Source organism: Acomys minous (assembly GCF_964271855.1).
Source record: "Acomys minous genome assembly, chromosome: 10".
NCBI classification, from domain to species: domain Eukaryota; kingdom Metazoa; phylum Chordata; class Mammalia; order Rodentia; family Muridae; genus Acomys; species Acomys minous.
The window spans coordinates 16,346,816-16,372,213 of record NC_140491.1 but is presented as its reverse complement, the minus strand read 5'-3'; the positions used below and the strand labels follow the sequence as shown (position 1 = coordinate 16,372,213).

Genomic DNA, 25,398 nt, shown 5'->3' with positions numbered 1-25,398 from the left:
GGTCCTCAAACTTTCTTGAGTAGCACTTAACTGCTGAGCCAATGCCCTAGCCCTAATCCAAGCCCCACTGTCACCTTTTCAAAAGCAAATGTGCCAAATGAAACGTAAGTGCCATGACTTTACTTATGGACAATTGTTTCTATTTAATTGCTTACAATTATCAAACCTCATGCATGCTACAAAACACTGATGCAGGTAATAGTCCATCAAAGGGCTCAGAAAATGGAATTTGTTTGGTGGGGTGGGGTGGGGTGGGGTGGTTGGGAGTTGGTGGGTATCTTCCAGGGTCAGAACTTCCTGTATACCTGGTAATTTCATATAGTATTTCCAACCCCCATATTTCCCATTTGCAGATTAGGAAAAATGAACCTGCCCACACTGGACCAGCTCTTTCTTCAAACTGTGGACATTTAACAGTGACATAATGCAAACCCCTAAACTAGCAAGTATATGATACATGACAAAAAGGGACCATCTGGGAAGGCAGAATTTAAATATATGCCTCTATGAGCAGACAACTGGAACTTTATGACCCCCATGGTATTATTTTTTATTTAGTGTTAACTGCCTTTATAGTATTTATGTTATAAAAAGAATGCAATATATCAACCACACATGAAAGTATTTTCTTTCTATTAATTTGCTGTTAAAACCCCTGACAGAGCACTGAATTGGTTCACATGCTTTGCACCGAGTGTGCACTTGATTCCACTCATGCTGCGCTTAGCTAGAGCAAACGGCCTGCTTTGCTACTTTGCTTCCTAGCACTGCCGCACCTTTGCAAGCTAAGCATAACACCAAACAGGCCCACAAAAAATAAAAAAAAAAAAAAATAAAATAAAAATTAAAAAAATGAAAATCAGATTGCTAGTGCCAAAGGATGTTGTAACATCGCAACCAGAACTGGAAAGAAAGGGTGGGTATGTCTTTTCTTTTCTCAAGTTCACCTGAAGCCCATGTCTCAAGCGCGCTCTGTGACTCACTTCCAGTGCTCTCCTTATTCTTTTTTAATCTCGGGGGTAGAACTAACTCGTGTTCCTTATAGAACTGCATGGTCTAATAACATCTGCCATACTCTTTCACCCTTCTGTCAATTAGATTAACATGTGCTAGGATACAACAGAGGTGGGACTACACATACAAGGACGAATGGGAAGTAGCCGGGCGGTGGTGGCACACGCCTTTAATCTCAGCACTCGGGAAGCAGAGGCAGGTGGATCACTGTGAGTTCGAGGCCAGCCTATTCTACAAAGTGAGTCTAGGACAGCCAAGGCTACACAGAGAGACCTTGTCTCCAAAAAAACCAAACCTAGATAAAACAAAACAAAATAAAAAATATGGGGTTTTGATGTTCTCAGAACACTTTGATGTGATTTAGAAGGATTTTGGCAAGAATGCAAGACATGGAGTTGCTGACTTGATTTCATGGAATTGCTGGCATATAGTGACACTCTGACTCCCCAGAACAGCTCTGAGAATTGGGCACAATCACCTACATTTTCCAGAGGAGCGATGGCCTTGGAGGTTAAGCCCGTTCTCTCATGGCTTATAGTGAAGAGCTCAGTGTTGGGGGGGTGTGGTCCATTAACGTAGGGATCTCGATACGACTTAGGATAAAAGCAACATTAGCCTCATTGGGTGGCAAAAGTAGGCTTTTCAGAAGCTCAAAGGCAGCTTGGTTTACAGTGAAGTCCAGCCAGGCAGGATTCCACAGAGACACCCTACTGAGAGACAGAGAAGGAAGCACTGGATATTACATTACACGTGATAATGAGCTACCAAATGGTTTGCTTGCCCACTGGACACACGTTCAGGGACCTCCAAATTCATTTCTTTCCTATTTCAATATTTCATTTATTAGTTTAAAAAGAAAGAAAGAAAGAAAGAAAAAGAAACCATACATCATCACCCCTGGACTGGAACCTCCTGCAGAAAGGTGATCCTCACGCTGTTTTAGAAGTGCTTTGCAAGCCTGGGTCAGACCATTGCATCAGCATGCTTGGCACCTCTGATACAGTCTGCTATACCCACCCACTCCTTGGCACAGGCCACCCATTCATTTAGAGTTTTAGTGATGTACATTTTTTGTTGTTGTTGTTGTTCGCTTGTTTAATGTGTGTGGGTGGTTTGCCTGCATGTGTGTATATGTACCACTTGTGAGCCTTGAGCCAGTGGAGGCGGAAGAGGGCACTGGGTCTTCTGGAACTGGAGTTCCGGATAGTTGTGAGCTGCCATGTGAGGGCTAGGCAACTAACCCAGGTCCTCTGAGAGACTCGCCAGTGCTTTTAAACCCCGAGGCCTCTCTCCAGGCCCACGCTCCTCCCTTTTACAATTAAAACATTTTAACTTTGGCATAGACAATATTGGGTTTCATTACCGTGCTTTCTTTTTTTGTTTTTGTTTTTTCCGAGACAGGGTTTCTCTGTGTATCCTTGACTGTCCTGGACTCGCTTTGAAGACCAGGCTGTCCTTGCAGTGTTTTCAAACAAAATTTATCTTTGCTAATGCTTCTCCTCCCTTCTCCGGCCTCCCCCTCTCCATGACCTTGCTGTTCTCAACCACCTTTCCACGCCTGCCCCTTCTCTGCTTCGAGTTCCCCTTTTTTCATCTCCTGGTCTCCTTTCTAGTTCCATATTTTATGCCCACACTTACACCCATTTATATGCATATATATAAAACTATAAGCTAGGAGACATATAGGAGAAATTCAATATTTGTCTTGAGTTTAGGTTACCTCACTTTATCTATTTTCCAGACCTATTAATTTTTCTGCATGTTTAATGATTTCCTTTCTCTTTCTTTTCTTTTTTCTTTCTCTTCTGTGTAGCTCTGACTGTCCTGGACTCACTTTGTAGACCAGGCTGGCCTCGAACCCAGCGATCCACCTACCTCTGCCTCCTGAGTGTGCCCTCGATTTCCTTTTTCTTTACCACTGAATAAACTCCATTGTGTATATGGATCACAATTTCATTATCCATTCATCTACTGATGCATATATAGGCTGGTTCTATTTCCTTGCTGTTAAGAATAATACAACATTAACATGGATGTACAAGTGTGTCTGATGCAGCTCATGCTTAAGGACTGTGGTGGTCCTAGGTCCCTGCTTATTGACCCTGGGTGGATGCTGGGCATTTCTTCTCTATGTATTGACTGATCTTCCAACTGGAGTTCTCCTGAATTTGAGTCTCTTCACACCTCAGGACTTGCTCTTCCTTACTGTCTTCCAAGAGGTGAGACACAACTCAATGATCATCTCTGCAGAGGCTTTCCTGCTCCAATCCTGTTAACCCAGGCTTGGTCTCCAGCTCTGATTTGTCTGTGCACTCTGCTAGCCAGGAGGGCCTTGGAGGCCCTTTGTGTCAGCCATTTTTGTAAAATATCAAAGATGATGATGCTTGAGCCAAGTGGACCATGAGTCAGCTATTCCATTTTAATTCCACTGAGATGGCACATCATAGGCATAACTTCTATTTTAAAATGATTCAGATGAAGTAAACAAAAACAAAAAATAAATCTGGTCTTTTTTTTCCCCTCATGGAGGACTTATTACATTTTTCTTTTATTTTCCTCTGCTTTATATTTTTAATAGACTATATACGCACATGGCACAAATTCAAAGGATCCAAGAGAGCCTATCTGAGGACAGCTAGAGCCATTTTAGACACAAACAGGCTTCTACGTGTACATTTATCACTGTTTGTTTGTTGTTGAAACTATGTGATTCTTCCACATAACTACATAGAACGTATTTCTGCTTTTTAGCAGATACATACATTGTTCCCAGAACCATTTTCTACACAACAGGCAAATATATACATATATCACTGCTTGCTTGTTATTGAGATTACATGGTCCTCCCACCTAAGCACCTGAAGAGTAGTTTTTACTCATAAACAGATACATACTATTGCATTACTCAATTTTTCTTGATTTAGAACAAAGCAAAATCCTGGGCTGAGAAGAAGGCTCAGTAAGTAAAAACACTTGCTAGATGAGGACCTGAGTTCAAAGCCCCGAAACCCACGTTAAAACCAGGTCTATAATCCCAGTGCTCTTATGTGGAAATGGGAGGCAGAGACAAGAGACTGCCTGGAGTCCCATAGCTCAGCTCTCTTGGAATATTCAAGAGAGACAATAGAGACCGTGTCTCATACTAAATGACAGGTGAGCATGATAAGGCTGTTGACTTCCTTGCACATATCTGAATTCAGACACACTAGTACAGGAAAACCAGTAAGAAAAAAAATTTTCTTAAGCCGGGCCTGATAGCCCGCGCCTTTAATCCCAGCACTCGGGAGGTAGAGGCAGGCGGATCGCTGTGAGTTCGAGGCCAGCCTGGTCTACAAAGCAAGTCCAGGACAGCCAAGGCTACACAGAGAGACCTTGTCTCGAAAAACAAAACAAAACAAAATTTGTTTTCCTTAATGATATATATGAGGTTCCCAGTATTTTCATTTATCTTTCTTCCATCCTTTAAAATCATCTCTCCTCTGGCCTAATGTGAGAGACTCCCTAGCTCCCCTCCATGCCCTTGCAAGTACCTACCCCACTTCAGGTAATGTTCCAGGAATTGAGGCCTGAAGAGTAAACAAAAGAGATGAAAGCCAATGTTTCCAACAGGGGCCATAATAACTTCTTATGTCAGGGTGTAGACAACACACCAAGTGTCATTGATGGGGCGTTAGACTGTGCCGTCTTGAGAAAGACAAAGGACATAAGAAGAAGAATGGGAGTCACTCTAGTGAAAGTTTGGCCAAAAAGAGCCAGGGTTCGGCGTTTACCTCAGGGTGGCCAAAGAGGGCCGGGGTGTGGGATTTACCTCAGGGTGGCCAAAGAGGCCCGGGGTGTGGGATTTACCTCAGGGTGGCCAAAGAGGGCCGGGGTGTGGGATTTACTTCAGGGTGGCCAAAGAGGCCCGGGGTGTGGGATTTACCTCAGGGTGGCCAAAGAGGCCCGGGGTGTGGGATTTACCTCAGGGTGGCCAAAGAGGGCTGGGGTGTGGCATTTACCTCAGGGTGGCCAAAGAGGGCCAGGGTATGGGATTTACCTCAAGATTCCAACAAGAGCCTTCCTTCCTCCTATGTATGTGAGGGGAGAGCACTGCAGGTCATGGAAAGGGCACAAGCTTGGAGCTGAGAGTGCTTACCGTGCCCCTTGAGCTGCAGGGAGAGCGCAGGCTAGCGCTTCAAGTGAAGGAAAGGGGAGGAAGTGCTAGAGTCAAAGCAGCCAGGGGAGTCTGGCCCTGAGCCAAGTGCTAGGTTCTCATAGTGAAACGGAGAAACCACTGGAGTCTCAGAGGACGATGAGGAACGGTCCACTGAGAAGAGACAGAGGGGGAAACGAGCGAGCATAGAAGTAAAAAGCATCACTTAGGAGAGAGCCTGTATAGCAGGCGGGGAAATGGCCAGGGTAGACTAAACTAGTAGCAAAGGAGGTAGAGAAGGTTAGAGAAAGTCTTCTTTGAAAGTACAGTTCTGTGGTTTGAACATAGTTCCCATGTGATGCCAAGTTCATGTGTAATCTTGGTCCCCAAAGTAGTACAGTGAGAAGTGGCTAAACTTTCAAGAAGTTGGACCTACTGGCAGGTAACTATGGCAACCAAAGAGTGATCCCCGGCACCCACATAGTAGGAGAGAATGAGCTTAGCAAGTTGTCCTCTGACCTTCACATGTGTGCCATGGCCTGTGCACACCCACACATAAAAAAAAAAAAAGTAACCTCACCTTTAAATAAAGTCATTCTAGAAATAAACCTGGCTCCTCCTGTTCTGTCTCTGGTTTCCAGTCTTCCAGTCTGTGTGACCTCTTTTGTGTGCACATGCTTCTGTTAATGTGCCACCATCTGCTGAGGAGGACTTGCCCCAGCCAAGCATATGTTAGCATCATTTGCTCCTGCACTCTCCAAAGCTGGGGTCAGTATTAACTTCCTTTCCTTACATATTGCCAACTAGAAAATAGACTGATAGTTATAAGGAGCATGATTTTTCTCCTGGTTTAATCTTGGGTGAGTGATAGGCAGCACTAACTCCAAGGTCCTCTTAAGTGGGAGCAGAGGAGTTGCTTTTATCTAGAAAAGAAAACACTGTAGGTGGAGCTGATGAGTTGAGATTAGATTTATGACTAACAGGGCTTTCCAAGGTCTCATGGCCATCGGTCCAACATTAGTGTCACTGACTACACTATGTCAGAAAACACTTGGGATGACGGCTTTGAGGAAATGTTTAGACATTTTTCTTCTACAGCACTCTCCTGGTCTGGATGTGCTTGTTTTGACATGCTGTATTAAACAGCCATACATCCATTTTTTAAGGTGAAGTAAATAAATAGGCAAACCCATATCGTATACTCTTACAAACCCTCTGAGCATCAAAGCTTGATTTCTTATTCATAACACAGCAGGGAGATATTAACTATTAGCGGGCTTATTGTCCTTTAAGTGTCAAAATCCACTTCAAGTCTACATCTGTGGGTCTACGGTGCCAGCAAGACACTAGTTCTACAGGCATAGGACAGAGCAATCTGAGAAAAGGCTGCCTGAAGAATGTTCGGACACCTCTTAGGCAAGTGATCCAAAAAGAAAGGGTGTGTGAAAAACAGCTGCCACTAACTGATGAAACAATACCTAAAATGGGATGCTTACTACAAAAGAATAGAAAAGAGGAAGGAAACAAAACCAGCATGTTAAGTCCTATGGGGGGAGAGAAACTGGTATGTAAGGATTCCTTTAAAGGTTAGGAACAGACTAGGAGGTTAAGATATTTAAATCGCGTCCTTGTAACTCAATGCAAACAAGCGACGTCGCCAAACCTCAGCTTACTTGCCCGGCTCACAAGGCCAGTGGAGACACTCAAAAAGAAAAACCTGCCATCGCTAGAGTAGTTAGGGAATCCAAACTTGTTGTAAAAGCAACTGCAGCGGAGGCCAGACTAGGTGACTCAGATGCATGACTCAAAGCCGACACGGGGGCTGTCTGTCAGCTCCTGGAGGCGGGGGGGCACCGCGTCTGGCACATTTCAGGAAAGTACCCGGCTCCGGAGGGCGACAGGAAGCCTGCCCGGAGCGTGCGTGAGTGTGCCAGGGCGGCCTCCGCCCGCCGCTCCCAGCCACGCGCCCACCGCCCCGCCTCGCGGGCCGGCCCGACCGTGCCTTCGGCGCCCGGGCACGCGCGCCGGGAGCCTCACGAGACGAACACCTGTCGGGCCCCGCTCTGCTAGATTTAGGGCGCACGCCCAGCGGCCCGGGGGTGTTGGTGGGGGGGGGGCGGAGCGCGCTCTCGCGAGGTTTAGGAAATTTCCCACGGCCCGTGTTGTGTCTGAGCCGAGCGGTGGAAGGCGGTCGGAAGGAGGTGTAGCGTGGGACTCGGCTGCCCGCATTGCGCACATGCGCAGTGGCGCGCGCGCCGCGCTGTGCCGCGCCAATCCTGCGGCGCCTCGGAGCGAGTTTGGGGCGGCTGAGTCCAGTTGTCCGGGTTTTGTGGCTCCCTGCGGGAGGCAGTGCCTGAGCTGGGAATCTCTAGGAAAGGAAAGGGCCGGGATGGGGGGAGCAGGGAGGTTCGCAGGTAGGGGAGGGGCGGGGCTCGGGCCTGCACCTGGCTAGGTGTTTCCCGTGCACGCCGCGGGCGACAGGTCCGGCCAAGCCATCAACCTACACGCCGCGCATCCTGCGAGCTGGTGGCTGGCTGCCCTGAGTTCCTAGGGAGCCTGAGCTCGGAGGGCAGCTCGCTCCCGAGTCCCTGGGCTTGGAGTGTGCCTCTGGGGGAGAACCATTTCGGGGCTCTGACATGTGGATGAGAGGTGGACGTGTGTGTGTGTGTGTGTGTGTGTGTGTGTGGGCGCCTTTGCTAGAGGCTGATCTCCGGGTCAGCACTGGGGGGAAGAAGCTGCTAACGCCACGCAGTCTAATCCCCAAAGAGCCTTCCGTCTGCAGAGCTCTGCAAAGGGTCGGGCCACGCTGTCATCATGCGCGTCTCACCACGTGTGCAGGTAGTGCAGGGGGAAATGAATGAAGACAGTCGCTGGCAGGTGACAGGGACCGAGTCTCAATCCGGTCTCCGCCGCTTCGGCACTTGATCCCGAGATTAGCATAAAGGTGGTGCCCAATGAACGTCTCAATGAATGAAAAGGGCCGGGAACCCTCAGCGAGCGGGAAGCCACTTGGAAAACACCCACTTGAGGAGGTGTCTCACGTAGGCCTGTGAAACGCTCACATTTTCCCAGGACCCCTCCTCCCCGGCCGCCGGGCTCCGCCTCCTGACCCCCCTCCAGTCCTTCTCCCCGTAGTAATCCCCTCCGGTTTTCCTCAGTCTCCACGTACGTCCCCGAGGGCGCGTCCCAAAACCCGGATAACCGGAGCGCTCCCCATGGACCACACGAAGGGCTCGCCCGAGGAGGAGCGGCCTGCGCATGCTCCATCGCCGGGGTAGGTTTCCAGGGAAGGCAGCGTACAGGATTCCCTCTAGCCCGCCGGCGGCGCGAGGTGGCTGACTCCCGGCGGCGGCGGAGCTGGGAAAGGCGGCGCGGGGGCCGGGTGGCAGCGATCAGCGAGGCCGAGGGAAGGGGCGGGGGAGAGGAGCAGGGAAAGGCGGCGGGGGGAATCTCGCGAGGGTTGGAGTTTTGGCGAGAGTTTGTGGAAGATGGCGCCTGTTGTGACAGGGTAAGTCTGAGGGGGCAGCGAGTGCTGGGAACCGGGAAAGTTGCGGGCGTCTGGCTGCCCGCGGCAGGCGGCGGGCCGGGGCTGCGCGGCGCGCCCGGGCACGGGAGGCGGCGCGGGCGGCGACGCGGTCGCGCGGGCCGGCGAGGTGCGGTGCGGTGCGGGGCTCGCCGTGCGCGCCGCGGTGGAGCGGGCTCCGGGCGCGTGAGGGCGGGCGGGGACGAGGCCGGCGGCTGCGGGAGGAGTGCGGCCGGCGCGCGGGGCCGTGGGCGCCGTGTTCTCCGCGCGCCCCCCTTCGGAGGGCCTGGCCGGGAGCCCAGCGCAGCTTTGTTCCCGGCGGCCCGCGTCGCCCGTCCGCCCCGCCGCTGCCCCCGGAGCCCGAGCGCTTTGTCTCTGCGCGCTGCCCCCCGCGACTCTGCCCCCGGCCCTTTGTTTCGCCGCCTTAGGCGCTCGGTGGGAGCCGTTGCGCGCCCCGCATCCCGTCTGCATCTCCACTCCACTGTCCTTCCTCCCGTGCCCCTTTGTTGTAACCCTCTCCTCAGCAGCCGGGTGACCTGCCACAGCCCTGGCACCAGATTCATGCCTTTCTCTCTCTCTTCCATTGTCTTTCTCTTGTGTATCCCCTCTCACCTTTTTCCTCTTTGGTCCTTAGTCACCCCCAGAGGCTTTGTCTCCCCTATCTAGTGGCTCATTCTCTTAGCATCCCCTTCCCCTCGCGTCACTGCTTGCTTGATTTATCCGCTGCCCACTGTGTCCTGTCTGTTGAACTGTCTCAGCCCCGAGGACTCCATCTGGTGCTTCTAAGCGCACACAGACTCTACGGTTTGCTTTTGTTGTTTGAGTCTGGAAGATGCTTGGGGGATACTTAAGTTTGCTCTTCCGCGCCCCCTTCTTTTTCCCGCACCCCTTTCTCTCTGGATCATACCCTCCATCCCACCTCCATGCTCCTTTCTCTTGGGATTAAAATGAGTCCAGTTTTCTTTGCTGTCTTTCTGGGCCCGTGATTGTTTTTGCTTGGTAACAGTAACAACGCTGGAAAAAGATTCAGATTTCTTAATGGTTGTTTATCTCCTATCATTGCTTCTGCCCAGGTCAAGGGCATCCGCCGTAGCGTTACTCCCGAGGGCTAATGGGAGGGTATATTGTAAGACTGTTAGGCGTGGGTGCGAAGGTACTTTTTTTTTTTTTTAACCCCGTTGGTGTTGGAGAATAGTTTCATAGTGGACATTCATTTGATGTGAAGAGGAAGTGAGTGAATTTTGATATTGAAGTTGTGACTGTTGGGGTGGAGATTTTTTCCCCCCTGGAATCTAGACTTACAGTTTACTTTTCCACCTTTCTACTGCTTTACAGGCAGTAGAGGAGGCATCTCGTTTGGGAATTTGATAAATGGATTGCTTCGTAATAACTTAAATGAGTTTACCATTTATGATGGTCTGACTTTGCAATTTGAAATTGCAGTTTGTGCCTTTTACTTATCTGGAGGTGTGGCACCTCCTGTTCTGAGGTTGGGGTCAGGTGCTAAGAACAGCGCGCATTTTTGGTTTGATGAATACTGGCTTTTAGGATCTTTGTGGAATGCATTAATTACCGGCAGTCAAAAAAAAAAAAAAAAGACAGTGGTAGCTTTTAGTTTGCTTATCTTCAAGGTACTTCCTTATGTTACCGGAGCCCTAAGTCAGCTCTTTTGTTATGGTAATGTCAAAGCTGGAGGTGATAGCTGGGGGTGTGGTGTAGGGCATTGTATACTAATGACCTGAATTATTGTGCTAGAAATATCCTATCAGGGTTAATACCTAATGTATCCAGGAAAAATTTACTACTAGTTGATCACTACTTTTAGAAAGCACTTCACCCATAAAATCACATGCAGCTTCATCTCTAAAGTTGTACACAAAGGGCTGTTGATGAGGACACAGAAGATGAGGTCTAAGGGATGTTGGCGCTTTGGAAAGGTTTTTAAAACCTGGTGATTAGAATTAATAGGCTGAATATTCGGTGGAAACCACAATTTTATGATCAGTACATGACTTTTTGTGAGAATTTGCATGTGTTCACACTTAGTGCATAACTCGAAGTTAGCATCAGGTACACACTGGTTCTGATTGTAAGCATGATGTAAATGCTCTGATTTCTGCATTCAAGAATGATCACAAAGGCCATAAAGTGAGCTTTACAACTTGAGCTGTCTTATTTGTGAGCATGTGAGACCTTTATACTTTATCTTAGCCAAAAGGCTGAGAAGTGATCATGTAAGAATTTTCATGAAGTAAAAGGGTTCCTTAGCTTAGACAGCAGGATATTTGGAAATATAAATGATGTGGCTGGGAAATTTTCTAAGTATTCACTATTTCATCTTTATGTTTATTATCTCCAATGTTTATAGGGAAACTATGAGGCTGCCTTGTGATGTTTTTTAGATTTGTTCTATTACATACTTTCAGGCATTCAGGTTTTTGTTTTTGGTTTTTTTTTTTAGACTGGGTTTCTCTCTATATCTTGGCTGTAGACTAGGCTGGCCTAGAACTCAGCGATCCGCCTGTCTCTGCCTTCCAAATGCTGGGATTAAAGTCATGTGCCACCATGCATTCAGTTTTAGCCAGTTGAATTTATGTAAAAGTTACTTCTTGGCATATACTCACAGATTTCTCCTACTGTCTCTCAAATTAGTAAGATAAATAAGGAGAAAGCTGCTGTTGCCAGATGTAGTTCATTAGATAGTCTTTGGCATTATGGATGAATAAGGCATTAGAAAAAAATGTTTTAAAGTTCTTACATGTTTTAATTGTTAGGGTCACTCATTTTTAGAAATAAGACTTGGCTTGAAAGTACTATTTTGCATTTTGCTTCCTCCAAATACTAAATTCATGTTATTTCAGCTAGGGGCAGTATTTTCTCATGGATTGACTAAAAGTTGTTATTTTTGGCATTTGGCTTTGTGATTATTTCCAAGTTATTCTGTTTCCTCTGCCAGTTTCCTAACTGTAGAAGGGAATGGAATAACTTGCCACATCTGCAGAGGTGCACCCTAGGGTTTGCAGAGCCCCTGTGGATGATTGAGGTCTAGGAACTGTTATTGAAATGAGCTGATGTGAAGTAGGTCATATTTTATAGGAAGTCAAGTTAGGAGGTTATGAACTAAGTTCTTGGTAAGTTCCAGGAGTGACAGTGGAATAAAAGGAGGGGGGAAAAACCCAACAATTGTAGTTTGTATAAAAGATTTTAGAGGAAGGGAGTCAAGCAAAAGAAGCTTGTGTAAGAGATTGACTATCAAACTGAAGTGTAATGACATGGTAAAATTATGGGATGCCCTGTATTGATTTTTGCAAGTAGTAATACTTTTTATTTTTTATAGTAATATTTCTTCCTTCAGTTTTTTCAAGACATGTGTTAGCCTTGGCTGTCCTGGACTCACTTTGCAGACCAGGCTGGCCTCAAACTCACAGCGATCCGCCTGTATCTGCCTCCTAAATGCTGGGATTAAAGGCGTGCGCCACCACGCCTGGCTTAATAGTAATACTTTTTAAAAGGCCATACAAGTATGTTTTTCTTGTACTTTTAGCTAAGCCTGATAATAGTAATGAAAATTTTTCTGCCTTACATTTTTTTGATGCTTGTCATAAGCTTTTAACAATATTTTCTGACCACTAGGACATAATTTTAGACTTGACTCTTAGTTTTAGGGAAAGCTTTTGTGCCCTTGGGACGTTCTGTGGAGTCTTATTGATGAAACCCACTGCTCCTTTATTCTGGTAGCTGATAGTCAGATGTCAGGCTTCTCTCATTAACCCTTTACTTCGAACTGTTGCACCATGCAGCCTAGTGGCCTGGTCTTTCAGATACCCGTGCCTACGCCTGTCAGTGCTGGGATTACATGTGTGTACATAGCTGAGTCTTTACTTTTTTTCTAACTCCTAGAAAGTGATAGTTTTACCTCCTGAACAACCCCGTTAATGTGTCTTCATTCGTAATGCCATGATGCATTCTGAGGTCACTTCGCACCTATTTTACCACAGGCACTCTCCCCTCTGGATGCACCTCCTGATTCTGAGGCTTCCCCATGGCAACAGCAGGGTTTCTGAACAGTGACTCAACCGCTCTAGTTTAAAAAGCTTTCAATGGCTCCCCCTACAGCCTTCACTGGGAGAGGCAGCGTGCCAGAGGGCTTTGAGGTCAGAAGGTGCCCGCTCTGCTAGGCTCCACGGCTGTTCTTGCCCCTCAGAGCTCCGTAATATTATCAAGCTGACCTATCCTTTCCTCTTCCATCAATTGCAAAATAATTATTCCTGATTCAAAGAGTTGTGAAGGTTAAATGAAATAATAGGTGAAAGCATTTCATAGAATTCAAAGCACAGACTTAGTTAGAAAAATCTTTGCTAGAGTTACATAGAAGTTCTCCATAGCCATTCGTAGGTGCCTTCTTCAACTCAGTTGCTCTTCGTTCATCTTCATGCTCATATTTAAGAATATGTTTAAGTTCCTTCATAGACCTAGCAGTTTAATGCCTCCCTGAATTTGGAAAACAAACAAACAAAAAGGTTATTTGAGACTGAGGTCAAAGAATAGTCTAGTCAGAGCCAGACGTGGTGGCGCACGCCTTTAATCCCAGCACTCAGGAGGCAGAGGCAGGCAGATTGCTGTGAGTTTGAGGCTGGCCTGGTGTACAAAGCAAGTCCAGGACAGTCATGGCTATGCAGAGAGACCCTGTCTCAGAAAAAGACAAAACAAAACAAAAAACTAATCCCACTCCCCCAAAAAAGAGATTAGTCTAGTCAGATATATCAGGCTAAGTTTCATGTCCCTGCTATATCATAATTCTTTTGGAAGTATGTTACTAAGTTGTAGTGTAATTATTATGCTCAAATTCTGTTAGTTAACTTGGTGACAGATAACTTTTTCTCTTAATCATTTATATATTATCAAAAGTGTGTGCAGTACTTGATAGGAAGTCAGTAGATTTCCCCCCTCTACACAGAGTTTCTCTGTGTAGCCTTGGCTGTCTTAGACTTACTTTGTAGACCTGGCTGGCCTTGAACTCACAGCGATCTGCATAACTCTGCCTCCCTAGTGCTGGGATTAAAGGCTGGGATTAAAACTGTGTGCCACCACCGCCCAGCCAGATTTTTTTTTTAAGATTTATTTATGTTTACAGTGTCCTGCCTGCACATATACCTGCAGGACAGAAGAGGGCACTAGATCTCATTATAGATGGTTGTAAGCCACCATGTGGTTGTTAGGACTTGAACTCAGGACCTTTGGAAGAGTGGAAGAGTAGGCAGGGTTCTTAACTTCTGAACCATCTCTCCAGCCCCAGAAAAAAAAATTTTTTTAAAGCAGATTTACATTACTTTAAAACATAAATGTAGTATGGCTATATAGTCTGAGTTTAGTATATAAATTTCTTTTGTAATAAGATACTCATGTATCTCATTTATGATTTTGTTGCTGATGTACTCAAAGGAATTGGTATTTTCCGCCTCAAGCTGTCACATACTATTAGAAAACATAGCGAGGCTCATGGAAGTACCTTTTAGATGACAATTATAAAGTTCACATTGTGATTTTATGTGGTTGGTTATCAAGTAGCTCTTTAGAGATTATTTACTCAAAGACAAGATTTTTGGCCTGGGAAATAGCTTAAATTTTAGTGCTTTGAGTATGAATTTGAGTTCCAAATGTTGTTATACTCCCCCCAAAAAAGGAAAGGTGGATAGTGCCTGAGGAATGACACTAGAAATTGTCCTTCTCTCTCTGTCTCTCTCTCTCTTAGTTGTATGGATTTTTTGTCCTTTTTTAAAAAAGATTTATTTATTTATTTATTTATTTATTTATTTATTATACAATATTCTGCCCAAACGTGTGCCTGCATGCCAGAAGAGGGCACCAGATTTCATTATAGATGATTGTGAGCCACCATGTGGTTTGCTGGGAATTGAACTCAGGATCTTTGGAAGAACAGCCAGTGCTCTTAACCTCTGGACCATCTCTCCAGCCCAGAAGTTGTCCTTTGAACTCCATATATGGACACTTAGGAAGACATGCCCATCTCTACATCTCATGATAGTCTTTCTGCCTGTCTGTCTGTCTGTCTATCTATCTATTATTTATTTATTTTGCTTCTCTGAGACATGGCTTTTCTGTGTAGCCTTGGTTGTCCTGGACTCACTTTGTAGACTAGGCTGGCCTTGAACTCAACAGAGACCAGCCTGCCTCTGCCTCCCAGGTGTAGGAATTAAAGGCGTGCACCACTACCACCTGCCACTCATGATATTCCTGAGTGCTAAAATTATAGATATGTTACCACCATGTCCAATTGCTTCCTGATTTTTAAATGTTTCAATTACTAAGATGCATAAAAATGCACATGAAACCCTAGGCTACTGTGTACTGCTTTGTTTTTGATCCATGCCACAGAATCAAATTAGTTATTTGAAGCTCATCTTAAAGATTACTTATTGGCAGTTTCTTCATCAGATTCTACCTTTGTAAAATAGGGAATCACACTTTCATTGTTTTTATCTGTCAGGTACATTGTGATTATGTACATGTGAAATTACAAAGGTCCAATAAAACAAGGTGTGAGTAATTTGTAAATAGTAAACTATGGAGCTATTTTACAAAGTCAATTTCCTTGGTAGCCTTTCATGCACAAGGCTCAAGATACACTTTCCTGTTGCGCCCTGTGGTTTGTGGGCCATGTTTTAGGAAGGCAGCAGTGTGTTTAGTACGTAGAAGCACAGCCCTTGAGATACGTGCTTTGACATTTGGAGCAGGCATATTTGGTAAATAACTGCTTCACTAGGGATGTTGTCATCGAGTCACCCCAACTTTGGATCTGCTGGACAACCACAGTAAGAAAGGAGTGTTGACTGCTCAGCTACTGCTATCCTTCAGACACTCTGCCGGCAGTTCTGGAGGCCTCTTAGAGTCTGCCATTACATCATGATGTTGCTTACGCCTCATTAGGCCTGCTGCTGCTTTGATAAATGAAGTGATAGTCTAATGGTCTGAGAAAGTGTATTTTTCAAGCATACATTACAGATTTATGGGGGTGGGGGAAGTATAAGTGGTAGTGATTGTCTGTATAAATGCTTGTGTAAATCTGTTGGGTTGAGAAAATGCACAGAGGTATACACAGCATCTGTTCAGAAAGATTGGTGAGGTCTCAGGTAGTATTGGGAATAGTTATATGAATTTAAGCTTATATATAAAAAGAAAAGACAAACCATTTTTTATGCATTGTAAGTTGCAAAGGCTTGAATTGAAAGTGCTGTCTGCAGATGTGAGTTAGAATACACTTAACACTAGAAAATCACTGTCAAGATTGCTCTATTCCTTTGGTGTGTTTAGCTGGCACTAGAGCTAATTTGCATTGTTAATTAGATGATAGTCTAAATTGCCAGAGTAGTTCCTCATAAAAGTGCCCTGTAAAAGTGTTACTTTGTGAAGGTGTTAGAGAATGTGATAGAAGCAGACAGCATTGTGAAGTATAGAGCCAGTGTTATAAAGTATAGAGCCAGGGCTGGTAAATTACAAACCTACTAGCTTCAGACTAAGGTATTGTCCCCCTTTCCTGCAAACTCAAGATCTGCTGAATACAGACTGCTTCAAATCATATTTTTGTTTGTTTTTCGAGACAGGGTCTCTGTGTTAACCTTGACTGTCCGGGACTTGGGACTCGCTTTGTAGACCGGGCTAGCCTGGAACTCAGTGATCCGCCTGCCTCTCTCTGCCTCCCATCCCCTGCCTCTGCCTCCTCAGTGCTGGGATTAAAGGCATGCACCACCATGCCTGGTCTCATCATATTTTTGCTTCTAGGTGTGAGAATAGTTTCCATGCCAAAAACCAGTTAATTCTGTACTGAGTTCCAAACCGTATACAATTGGAGTAAACAGAAACATGAAGAGCCCAAGACATGAAGAGTAAATTCAGGGAAATGAGGCTAGTCTCCCTTAATATATTTTATTAACAATGTGTAGTAAAGAGACAGTTGTTGACTGAGCACTTCTAAGTAAAGGACTCCACTGGGATAGTCTTTCCTCTAAAAATGTTGGATGTGATTTAGTTGGAAGTATCCTGATAATTACAGTTTAAGAGAAATAATGATAAATGCTGAGGTGCATGTATAGTGTTGGTAGGGACACTGGTATCATTGATTATGTTACTTGGAGTGGTGTTTATAGTAAAGATGGGTGGTAATACGCAGTTTTAATTAAGCCAGGAATATGGTTTGTCCTTGGAGAGACTTGTCAAGCTAAGTCAGGGACACATAGAATAAATAGGTGCAGGTGAGTAGTATAAGGAACTGTGGAATCTGCTGTCAGTAACGTGGAGCTGTGATGATGCGCATGTTAGTTAATATAAGTCTTCATGGTGTTGACGTGAGGATTGAATACAGTAAGGGATATAAAATACTTCGCTCAGTTTTGGAAGTAGATGCTTAAGAAATTAATTTTTCTGCTTTTGTACTGTGGAATTTTCAGATAACAGAGGGGGATATGTAGAGAAAGGAAGAAAAAAAAACCCTGAATTTTGGAAACCTGAATATTGACATAATCAGAAACGGAAGGGTCTGAATAAAGTGAATACATTTAAGAGAACCTACATATCAAAACATTTAAGTTATTTAATAAATATCTAATATAACTTGTAGCCGGGTGTGGTGGCGCATGCCTTTAATCCCAACACTTGGGAGGCAGAGGTAGGCAGATCATTGTGAGTTCGAGGCCAGCCTGGTCTACAAGGCGAGTCCAGGACAGCCAGGATAACATAAAGAAACCATGTCTCAAAAAACCAAAACAAACCAAACAAATATTAACTCATGGATATCTCTGCTGTGATAACTAACATTGTTCCGCAGTTGTGGATTTGTTTCTGTTGGTTATCTATCTGATCTTTCTGTGACTTCCCAAAGGACTAGAGCCATTTTAATTACCTATAATAGTTACATAGACCATCTCCCAGATTACTACTTGGTGTGTAAATGGCTGAAAAAGATTTAATAATATGTAACACTTGCCACTAGGTGGCACTTGGTCTAAGTGATAAAGCTGGCATTCTACTTTTATGACCCAGATAGAAACTGACTCTTGGATTATATTCACCGTTCTGCATTTCTGGGCTGGACTGTTTGAAGTGGAATATGAAACATATCAAATAGAATAAAACTGAGTGTTAAAAATAGAAAACTGAACAATGTTAGACCATGTCCCCTGTATATAGTCTTTGTTGTAGGAGACACACCTTTGTTGAAAGGTGATGAAATGTTGCCTACCCTGACAATGGTAGATTTTTTTTTGACCCACTTCCTTAATCCCCAGTTCTGTGTTCTCATTACTGTTGTAATGTGCCACATGATGGTAACTGTATGTATTCATTGTATGTAGACTCCTTTAGATTCAGAGAATTTAAGAGATAGAAAAGATCGTACTAATTTCATGTTCTAAAATCTTTGTTCATTTTATCAGACACAGGCAGGTTAGATAGTTCACTGGTGGTTAGACTCGACTGAGATCCTTCTTGTTTGGTGGTGGGGTTTTTGGGGGGGGGCGTATATGCTTGTGTTTTCATTCTTCCTTTTTTTTTGTTTTTGCTTTTCAAGACAAGGTTTCTCTGTGTAGCATTGGCTGTCCTAGATTTGCTTTGTAGACTAGGTTGGCCTCAAACTCACAGTGATCTGCCTGTCTCTGCCTCCCAAGTGCTGGGATTAAAGACTCGTGCCACCACGCCAGGCTTGTGTTTTCATTCTTTTATTAATGCCACTTGGGGATCTGTTACTCTGTCAGGTCTTTTATTTGTGTGGACCAAGAATGAAAGCAAGTTCTCTAGCCTCCCCAGGCCCAGTGGAGTTCCACTGTCAGGTCTTCCTTCTTTCCTGTCATCCTATTTTTGGTTTTGTTTTTGTTTTTTTGAAACAGGGTCTTAATGTGTAGTCCAGGTTGGCCTTGAATTATTTAGCGGAGGCTGCCTCAATCTTCCTGTTGCTAGGATTACCATCCTGTAACACCAGGCTTTGTTTTTGTATTTGAGACAGCAGTTTACAATGTAGCTGAGTCTGGCGGTGAACTACAGTAGCACAGTCTGGTCTCCAGCTGTCCTCTTGCCATAGTTTCTCCAGTAGTAGGTTTATAGATACAAATCACCATATCCAACTAAGATTTTCTAGTCTTTTTAAATTTCAATTAAAAAAATCTTTTGTGAGATGGTTTCTCTGTTTAGCCTTGGCTGTCCTGGGCTCACTCTGTAGACAAGGCTGGCCTGGAACTCAGAGGTCCGCCTGCCTCTGCCTCCCTAGTGCTGGGATTAAAGGCTTGCACCACACACCCATGAGATCTTCTAGTACTAATACTACTTACGACGCACTCTGTACTTCTGACTGCCCGAAGTGGCCCCCTAGGAGCATGGAGTTCTTACTGCATGCCTTCTTACCCACTGAGGACAGAATTGCTCCTGCCTCCCTCCTCTCCTCTCTGCCATCTCCCTTAGTTTGCCCCTGGCTGTCTCTAGATGGAGACGGAAGGGCAGAGGGTGAAAGATTTTTTTCACATGGGGGAAAATGCTACAATTGAAAACTTGCTGAAAAGCTGGCTAGTTTATAAACTCAATGAGCAGGAAGCCAATACTCTCTACTATCTTTTGTCTGTCATCTCTGCTTATGCAGATGTCGAAGAAGCGAATTAAATTTATTTTGGCTTTCAAAGATAGTAGTGATAGGACTTAGCAATTCAGTTACAGTTTAATAATGAATGCTTTTATTTTCATTAAATGGTTTGCAGGTTCTTTGGTGAAACTTCTTTTTTTAAACAAGCAATCAAGTTCAGGAGGCTGTTCTTGCAAGGGTTTCATGAATGTTGACAGTCCTCAACTATAGTCATTGTACATTTTACATACACAGTTTAGTGGCAAGCCATTTATTTAAACCTATTGTTTCTTAATTTTATCTCCTGGAAATTGTCAGTTGGTAAATTAGGTACTTGTTAAGTGACAGAAACTCACTCTGTAGACCAGGTTGGCCTGAACTAAGAGATCCTCCTGTCTTTGCTTTCTAAGTGCCGGGATTAAATATATCTACCACTGTGCCACCACTGCATGACTGAATTTAAATTTCGGTTTGTCTGTTAGTTGTACCTTGCACTTTCCTTATTTTGTAAAAAAGCTAAGGCTTTCTTTTTGTTTCAAACCCCTGGCCATGTGGTTTCCAGGAAAACATTCTGCAGGCTACCCCTGGAAGTTTTTCTTAAGGACTAGAGTGTCACATCAGTAATTAATTAATTAATTAATTAATTTTTGTGATTGGAAAATATTTACCAAAAAATTAAAACTTACATAAATATATCTTAAAAAGTGTGAGCCATTGTAGTTCCATAGCAAGAAATAATTGTTGTTAATATTTGTGAATAGATTCTTTAATGTTTTTATAAATGCAAATGTTAACATTTTGCCTTAGTAAGAATATCAACAGATAGCAATATTTAAAAGATGAGAGGTGAGCTGGAGAGCTCAGTGGTTAAGAGCACTTGTTACTGCTTTGGACCTATGTTTGATTCCCAGCATTCGTAAACATCTCACAAAGGTCTGTAGATCTAGTTACAGAGGTCAGTGCCCTTTTCTGGCCTTCATCTGTACCAGGTACAAGTGATGCACAGACAAACCTGCAGGCAAAACACCCTACAATGCAATAAAATAGCAATAACAAAAAGGTCAGGGAGTTGACACCCATACAATGCAATAAAATAGTAATAACAGAAAGGTCAGGGAGTTGACTAGAGTCCTCAAATACAGTCCTTGTACAGGCGATACCTATCTCTTGCTCATGGAAAGTTGAAGGTCAGAATATCTTAGCTTCACACACTGCTGCCTCTGCTGTTGGGTTGCATCTTCCCACCTGTGCTGACTGGCTCTGTATTTCTCTTTCCATGCAATGCTTTCATGCTGCTAGAAGGGCAAAGCAGTTCCGAGTTTATGTAAATGTGGTAAAACTACTTTAAGGAAGGACGATACTATTTTTTCCATTAGATTACTATAAAACTAAATCTTTCTAGAAATGCATTTAAAATTATATTTGATCAGATTAGTATTTATACTCAAAAAGTTCTGAAGTAACAGTTTATCTTTAAATATTCTATTTAAAAAATTTAAGATGGCAGCGTCAGGCACTTTGGACATGCTATTTCATTAGATGATGCTTTTATACTCTGTGTTTTCAGATCTATCCCCTCCCCCAGATCCCCAAATAATTCATTTTCTGCCTATAGAACAATTTCAGGTCTTGTAACTATTATGTATAGTTACAGGATAGCTTTGGGTGACTAACTTGCTTTGCAGTTAAATTTTCCTGTCTTAGGAAACGGAGAAAAAGCAAGAGTTTTTGCTGGGACCAAACACACTGCCAAGGACGTGCAACATCCTGCAGAATTGCTCCTGTCCATCTTTTCACCTGGTTTTCAGCTGCAAAAGCTGCTTGTCCTCCCTTTTATACCATACAGACAGCATACCCTCTTCTAAACTCCCTACTTGTTAGGTGTCAAAATCCAGGGTGTGTGTGTGTGTCTACACAGTATCTTTATATCCTTGACTGACTGCATATGATCTTTCCTTTGATATTTCTCTACTGTCAAAATAATGTTAACTTTCTTCGTCCTCTTTGCTTTATTACTTACTTTGTTACTTGTGGTGTTAGATCTGTATTTCTAAAACTCCTGCTGTCTGCTCAGCAAATTGAGTGTGTTGTACTACTGTATGCATCCAAGTCCACCATCTGTTAACTCCATACCTGATAATAGTGCTGCTGCTGTCCGGGCTGCTCCACCCCAGCTGCTCTCCGGGAAGCATATCTGCTGCCTGTTGTCTTTGTGTGTCCCTCACTTCTATTCTCGCTCTTTGCTTGCTTCATAGGTGAGCAGATCTTTTCTTATTCCAGGTGTCTTACTCTTGTCTGAGCATTTCTCTCCTTGCTTACTGCAGCTGCCTTATTGAGGCCTGCCTCATCCTGCAGTTGAACTGTGTGTCACTGTCTTAACTACCTCCACTGCTGTCACCTCAGGTTATTTCATTCTGTAGTATGTTGCTCTTGGTAGTTTGTCCCCTGTTAGCATTTTGAGGGTTACAGGAGTAACCTAGTTTTGTTGTAAATTGTGTCCATGGATTTTGATTTCGCAGGTCTAGCTGCTGCCTTGTCTTATAAGAGATTGTAGAATTATGTAACGGCCCTTACCATCTTAAAGTTATGTTTTGAGGTTTTGTTTTGTTTTGTTTTGTTTTTTGCTTATTTGTTTGTTTTTGGTTTTTCAAGACAGGGTTTCTCTGTGTAGTCGTGGCTGTCCCAACCCTTAGAGATAATATGTTAAATAAATGTCAGTGGGGTAAATTTCTTTCCAATCTGGAAATTATTTTCTTGATGTGTCTAGTTATAGGTTTTTATGATTATGATTATTATGAGACAAGATCTTCTTTTAGCCCCGGCTGACCTGAAGCTAATGGGTTGCCTAGGGTTGTTTTGAAGGGCTGTCATTCCTTCCCCATTGCTCTTGATTACAGGGTGAGGAACCATATCTGAATATTTTTTGACTCTTAGAGATTTGAGTAAACTTGTGTGTGTTGAATAACTTCAACACATTTGGTATTCATAATACTACAAAAGTAACAAAATACAACAAAGAAAAAGCATAACCCTAAATTAAACAAAAGTAACATTTAAATGTATGTACATCCCTTTTTTCTTTTTTCTTTCCTTTCTTTCTTTCTTTCTTTTTCTTTTTCTTTTTTTTTTTTTTTTGAGACAGGGTTTCTCTTGTAGTCCTGGCTGTTCTGGACCTGTTTTGTAGACCAGGCTGGCCTCAAACTCAGAGATCCGCCTGCCTCTGCCTCTCATGCTGGGGTATATCATCCTTTCAAACTTAAAACATTTAACTCTCCTGGCTCCCCCCAGTAATACATGTACTAGAGTGAATGGCAGTTGTAGAGCTGCCTCTGCCCTGTAAGGTGGCACTTGTTTACAGGTGGATGAAGCAAGTAGTCTTCTAGACTTCTATAGCATAGAGACATGCATAGGTGATCTCAAATTATGTGTTGTTAATCCTCACTTCTGTTGCATAAATTGGACAATATTAATTAAGCAGCACATTGTTCTTTCACTTGGGTCATTAAGCAGTATTCCATGTGTTGCTGTGAGTGTCCAGGAAGTGTGGTTGCCCATTATTTTACTGATGCCATTGATATATATGTGTATGTGAGAAAATGAAAAGCATGCATATTCTTAGGTGGAATTTGATTTTTAGCTGTAGTTATTGTTCCTTTAAATTTTATTTATGAATTGCATTTATAAATGTATTTTTCTGTTGAAATTTTTTTTTCAGTTTGTATAAGAACTTTTATTTTTCCAACTGTAACTGTTCTTGGAACAATTCTCTATATTAAGTATTTTCTCTTAAGTTTCTGTTGTTGTTTGATTGGTTAGTTGGTTGGTTTGCTTTTTTCCAGACAGTTTCTCTGTGTAGCCCTGGCTGTCCTGGAACTCACTCTGTTGGACCAGTCTGGCCTTGAACTCAGAGATCAGCTTTCTTCTGCCTCCTGAGTGCTGGGTTTAAAGGTGTGACACTGCTCTCCTAGCTGCTCTCTTTTCTCTCTCTCTCTTTTTTTTTTTTTAATTTTTTAAAATGTTTTTGGTTTTTCAAGACAGGGTTTCTTTGTGTAGCCCTGGCTGTCCTAGACACTCTTTGTAGACCAGGCTGGCTTTGAATTCATAGTGATCCGCCTGCTTCTGCCTCCCGAGTGCTGGGATTAAAGGATTGCGCCACCACACCTGGCTTTAATTTTTTTAATCAATTTTACTTTTGCTGGACAGGAATTAAGATACCCCCCCCCCCCCCCAAGACAGGGCTTCTCTGTGTAATAGCCTTGGCTGGCCTGGAACTCTCTTTGTAGACCAGGCTGGCCTTGAACTCACAGAGATCCACCTGCCTCTGTCTCCTGAATGCTGGAATTAAAGGTGCGCACCACTACACCTGGCAGGAATTAATATTTTTATGTAATCAGAACTATCTAGAAACTTGATGGAAATCAGAAACAGATAGGGTCTGCCCTGTAAGGGGCTGTGTAGGCTGCAGACAATGACAGCTCCAAGACTGTTGACTTTGTGACCCAGAAGCCTCATCTCCCTGTCTAGGATAAGATATTGAGGTCAGCAGCTCTTTCCTGCTTTATTCACCCCCATTTTTACTGAAACAGTCTCTGCAGTGTCCACTTATGCTGCTGTTTCTCCTTTGCTCCCCACCCCACACTCTCCACTACAAAAATCACTCCTTTCAAGCTATCAGTTTTCTAAACACAGTAGGACTTCAGTAATGGCCAGGTTCTTTGAGATGTCTGGTTTAATTTATTTCAGCAGCATTTGATGTCTTGGCTGGGTCAGGGCAGGAGATTCCTTCTTCCTTGTGTGTTCTGGGGCTTGAACTTAGGTTTGGTAGCAAGCTCCCTAACCCACTGTGTCATCTTGCCTGCACCATGTGGTATTTAATTCTTTTCTTTTTTAAAAGATATTTTTAAAGTTTGTGTTTCTTGTGTATTTAATACGTTTCCATTGTTTTATTTAGAAATTAGGGCTCCATCTTAGTTTCACTTGCTAAATTCTTGCATGTACACCTGCATGCTGGAAGAGGGTACCAGATCTCATTATAGATGGTTATTGGGAATTGAACTCAGGACCTTTGGAAGAGCAGTCAGTGTACTCTTAACCTCTGAGCCATCTCTCCAGCCCGACCTATATTTTATGATAAAATTTGTGACATTTAAATGAAAGCTTTCTTTTCTATGTAGCTGTTTCCATCTGTTATTTTTTAACTTTTAAAACTGAAAACTTATTTTTGTTTTTTTGTTTTTTCAAGACAGGGTTTCTCTATGTAGCCTTAGCTGTCCTTGACTCGCTTTGTAGACCAGACTGGCCTTGAACTCAACATAGATCCAACTGCCTCTGCCTCGAGTGCTGGGATCTCAACATTTCTTTATAAAATGTTTTTTGATCATGTTTTCCTCTCCCTTAGTCCTTCCCAGATCCTCTCCACATCCCTGCCTACTCAACTTTATATACCTTTCTCTTTTTAAACATCAATAAACAAACACAGAAAACTTGACAAAATGAAAATCAAAACAAGCAAAACATTGATAAGACTCCCCAACCTCCAATGGCACAGCAAAGCAAAATGAAATAAAATGTCCATAAAAGTACCCAGTGAGACTCCACTGGAGAAAACGGCTTCTTCCTTTGCCTCCTGTGGGTATCAGCTGTAGATAGCCTCTTGCTTACGGGTGGGAGCCTATGGCTGCTTCTCCTTCCCTTCCCCCTCTGGCTTGAACCTGTGCAGGCTCTAGGGCATGCTTCCTGAGTCTCTTGAGTTCATTTGTGCACCAGTTGTAATGTGACTGGAAAGCACTATTTCTTTGGGTCATCAATCACTTCTGGCACTTACAATCTTCCTGCCTCTTCTTCCTCATAGATCTCTGAACCTTGAGGGGAGAGGTTTGATAAAGGCATCCCATTAGGACTGTGCTCCAAAGTCTCATTCTCTGCACATTGTCTAGTTGTGGGTCCCTGAGTTAGTTCCCATAAAGGTTTATTTTTACTTAGATGTATAAGTATGTGCAGAAATGAGTGTACATATATACACATATACACATATGTGAGTACAGAAGAGGGTGTTAGTTAGATTCCCTGGACCTGGAGTTAGAGGCAGTTTCAAGTTGCTGGACATGA

The 25,398-nt window shown here is 43.6% G+C and overlaps 1 protein-coding gene across 3 annotated transcripts in view; it reads left to right on the top strand.

Moving 5' to 3' along the window:
* Positions 1-25,398, top strand: part of RBPJ (recombination signal binding protein for immunoglobulin kappa J region) — a 200,608-nt gene that overhangs the window by 118,997 nt on the left and 56,213 nt on the right. The window contains exon 1 of one of the 3 annotated variants that reach the window (XM_084799711.1): positions 8,309-8,420. The exons of 1 other annotated variant lie outside the window; for it this stretch is intronic. In XM_084799711.1, the coding sequence (XP_084655837.1) occupies positions 8,362-8,420 (59 nt within the window). In that variant the 5' untranslated portion in view covers positions 8,309-8,361. Of the gene's footprint in view, positions 1-8,308; positions 8,421-8,447; positions 8,655-25,398 lie in introns of those variants that run through there. One more of the 3 variants, XM_084799713.1, reaches the window with a different exon arrangement.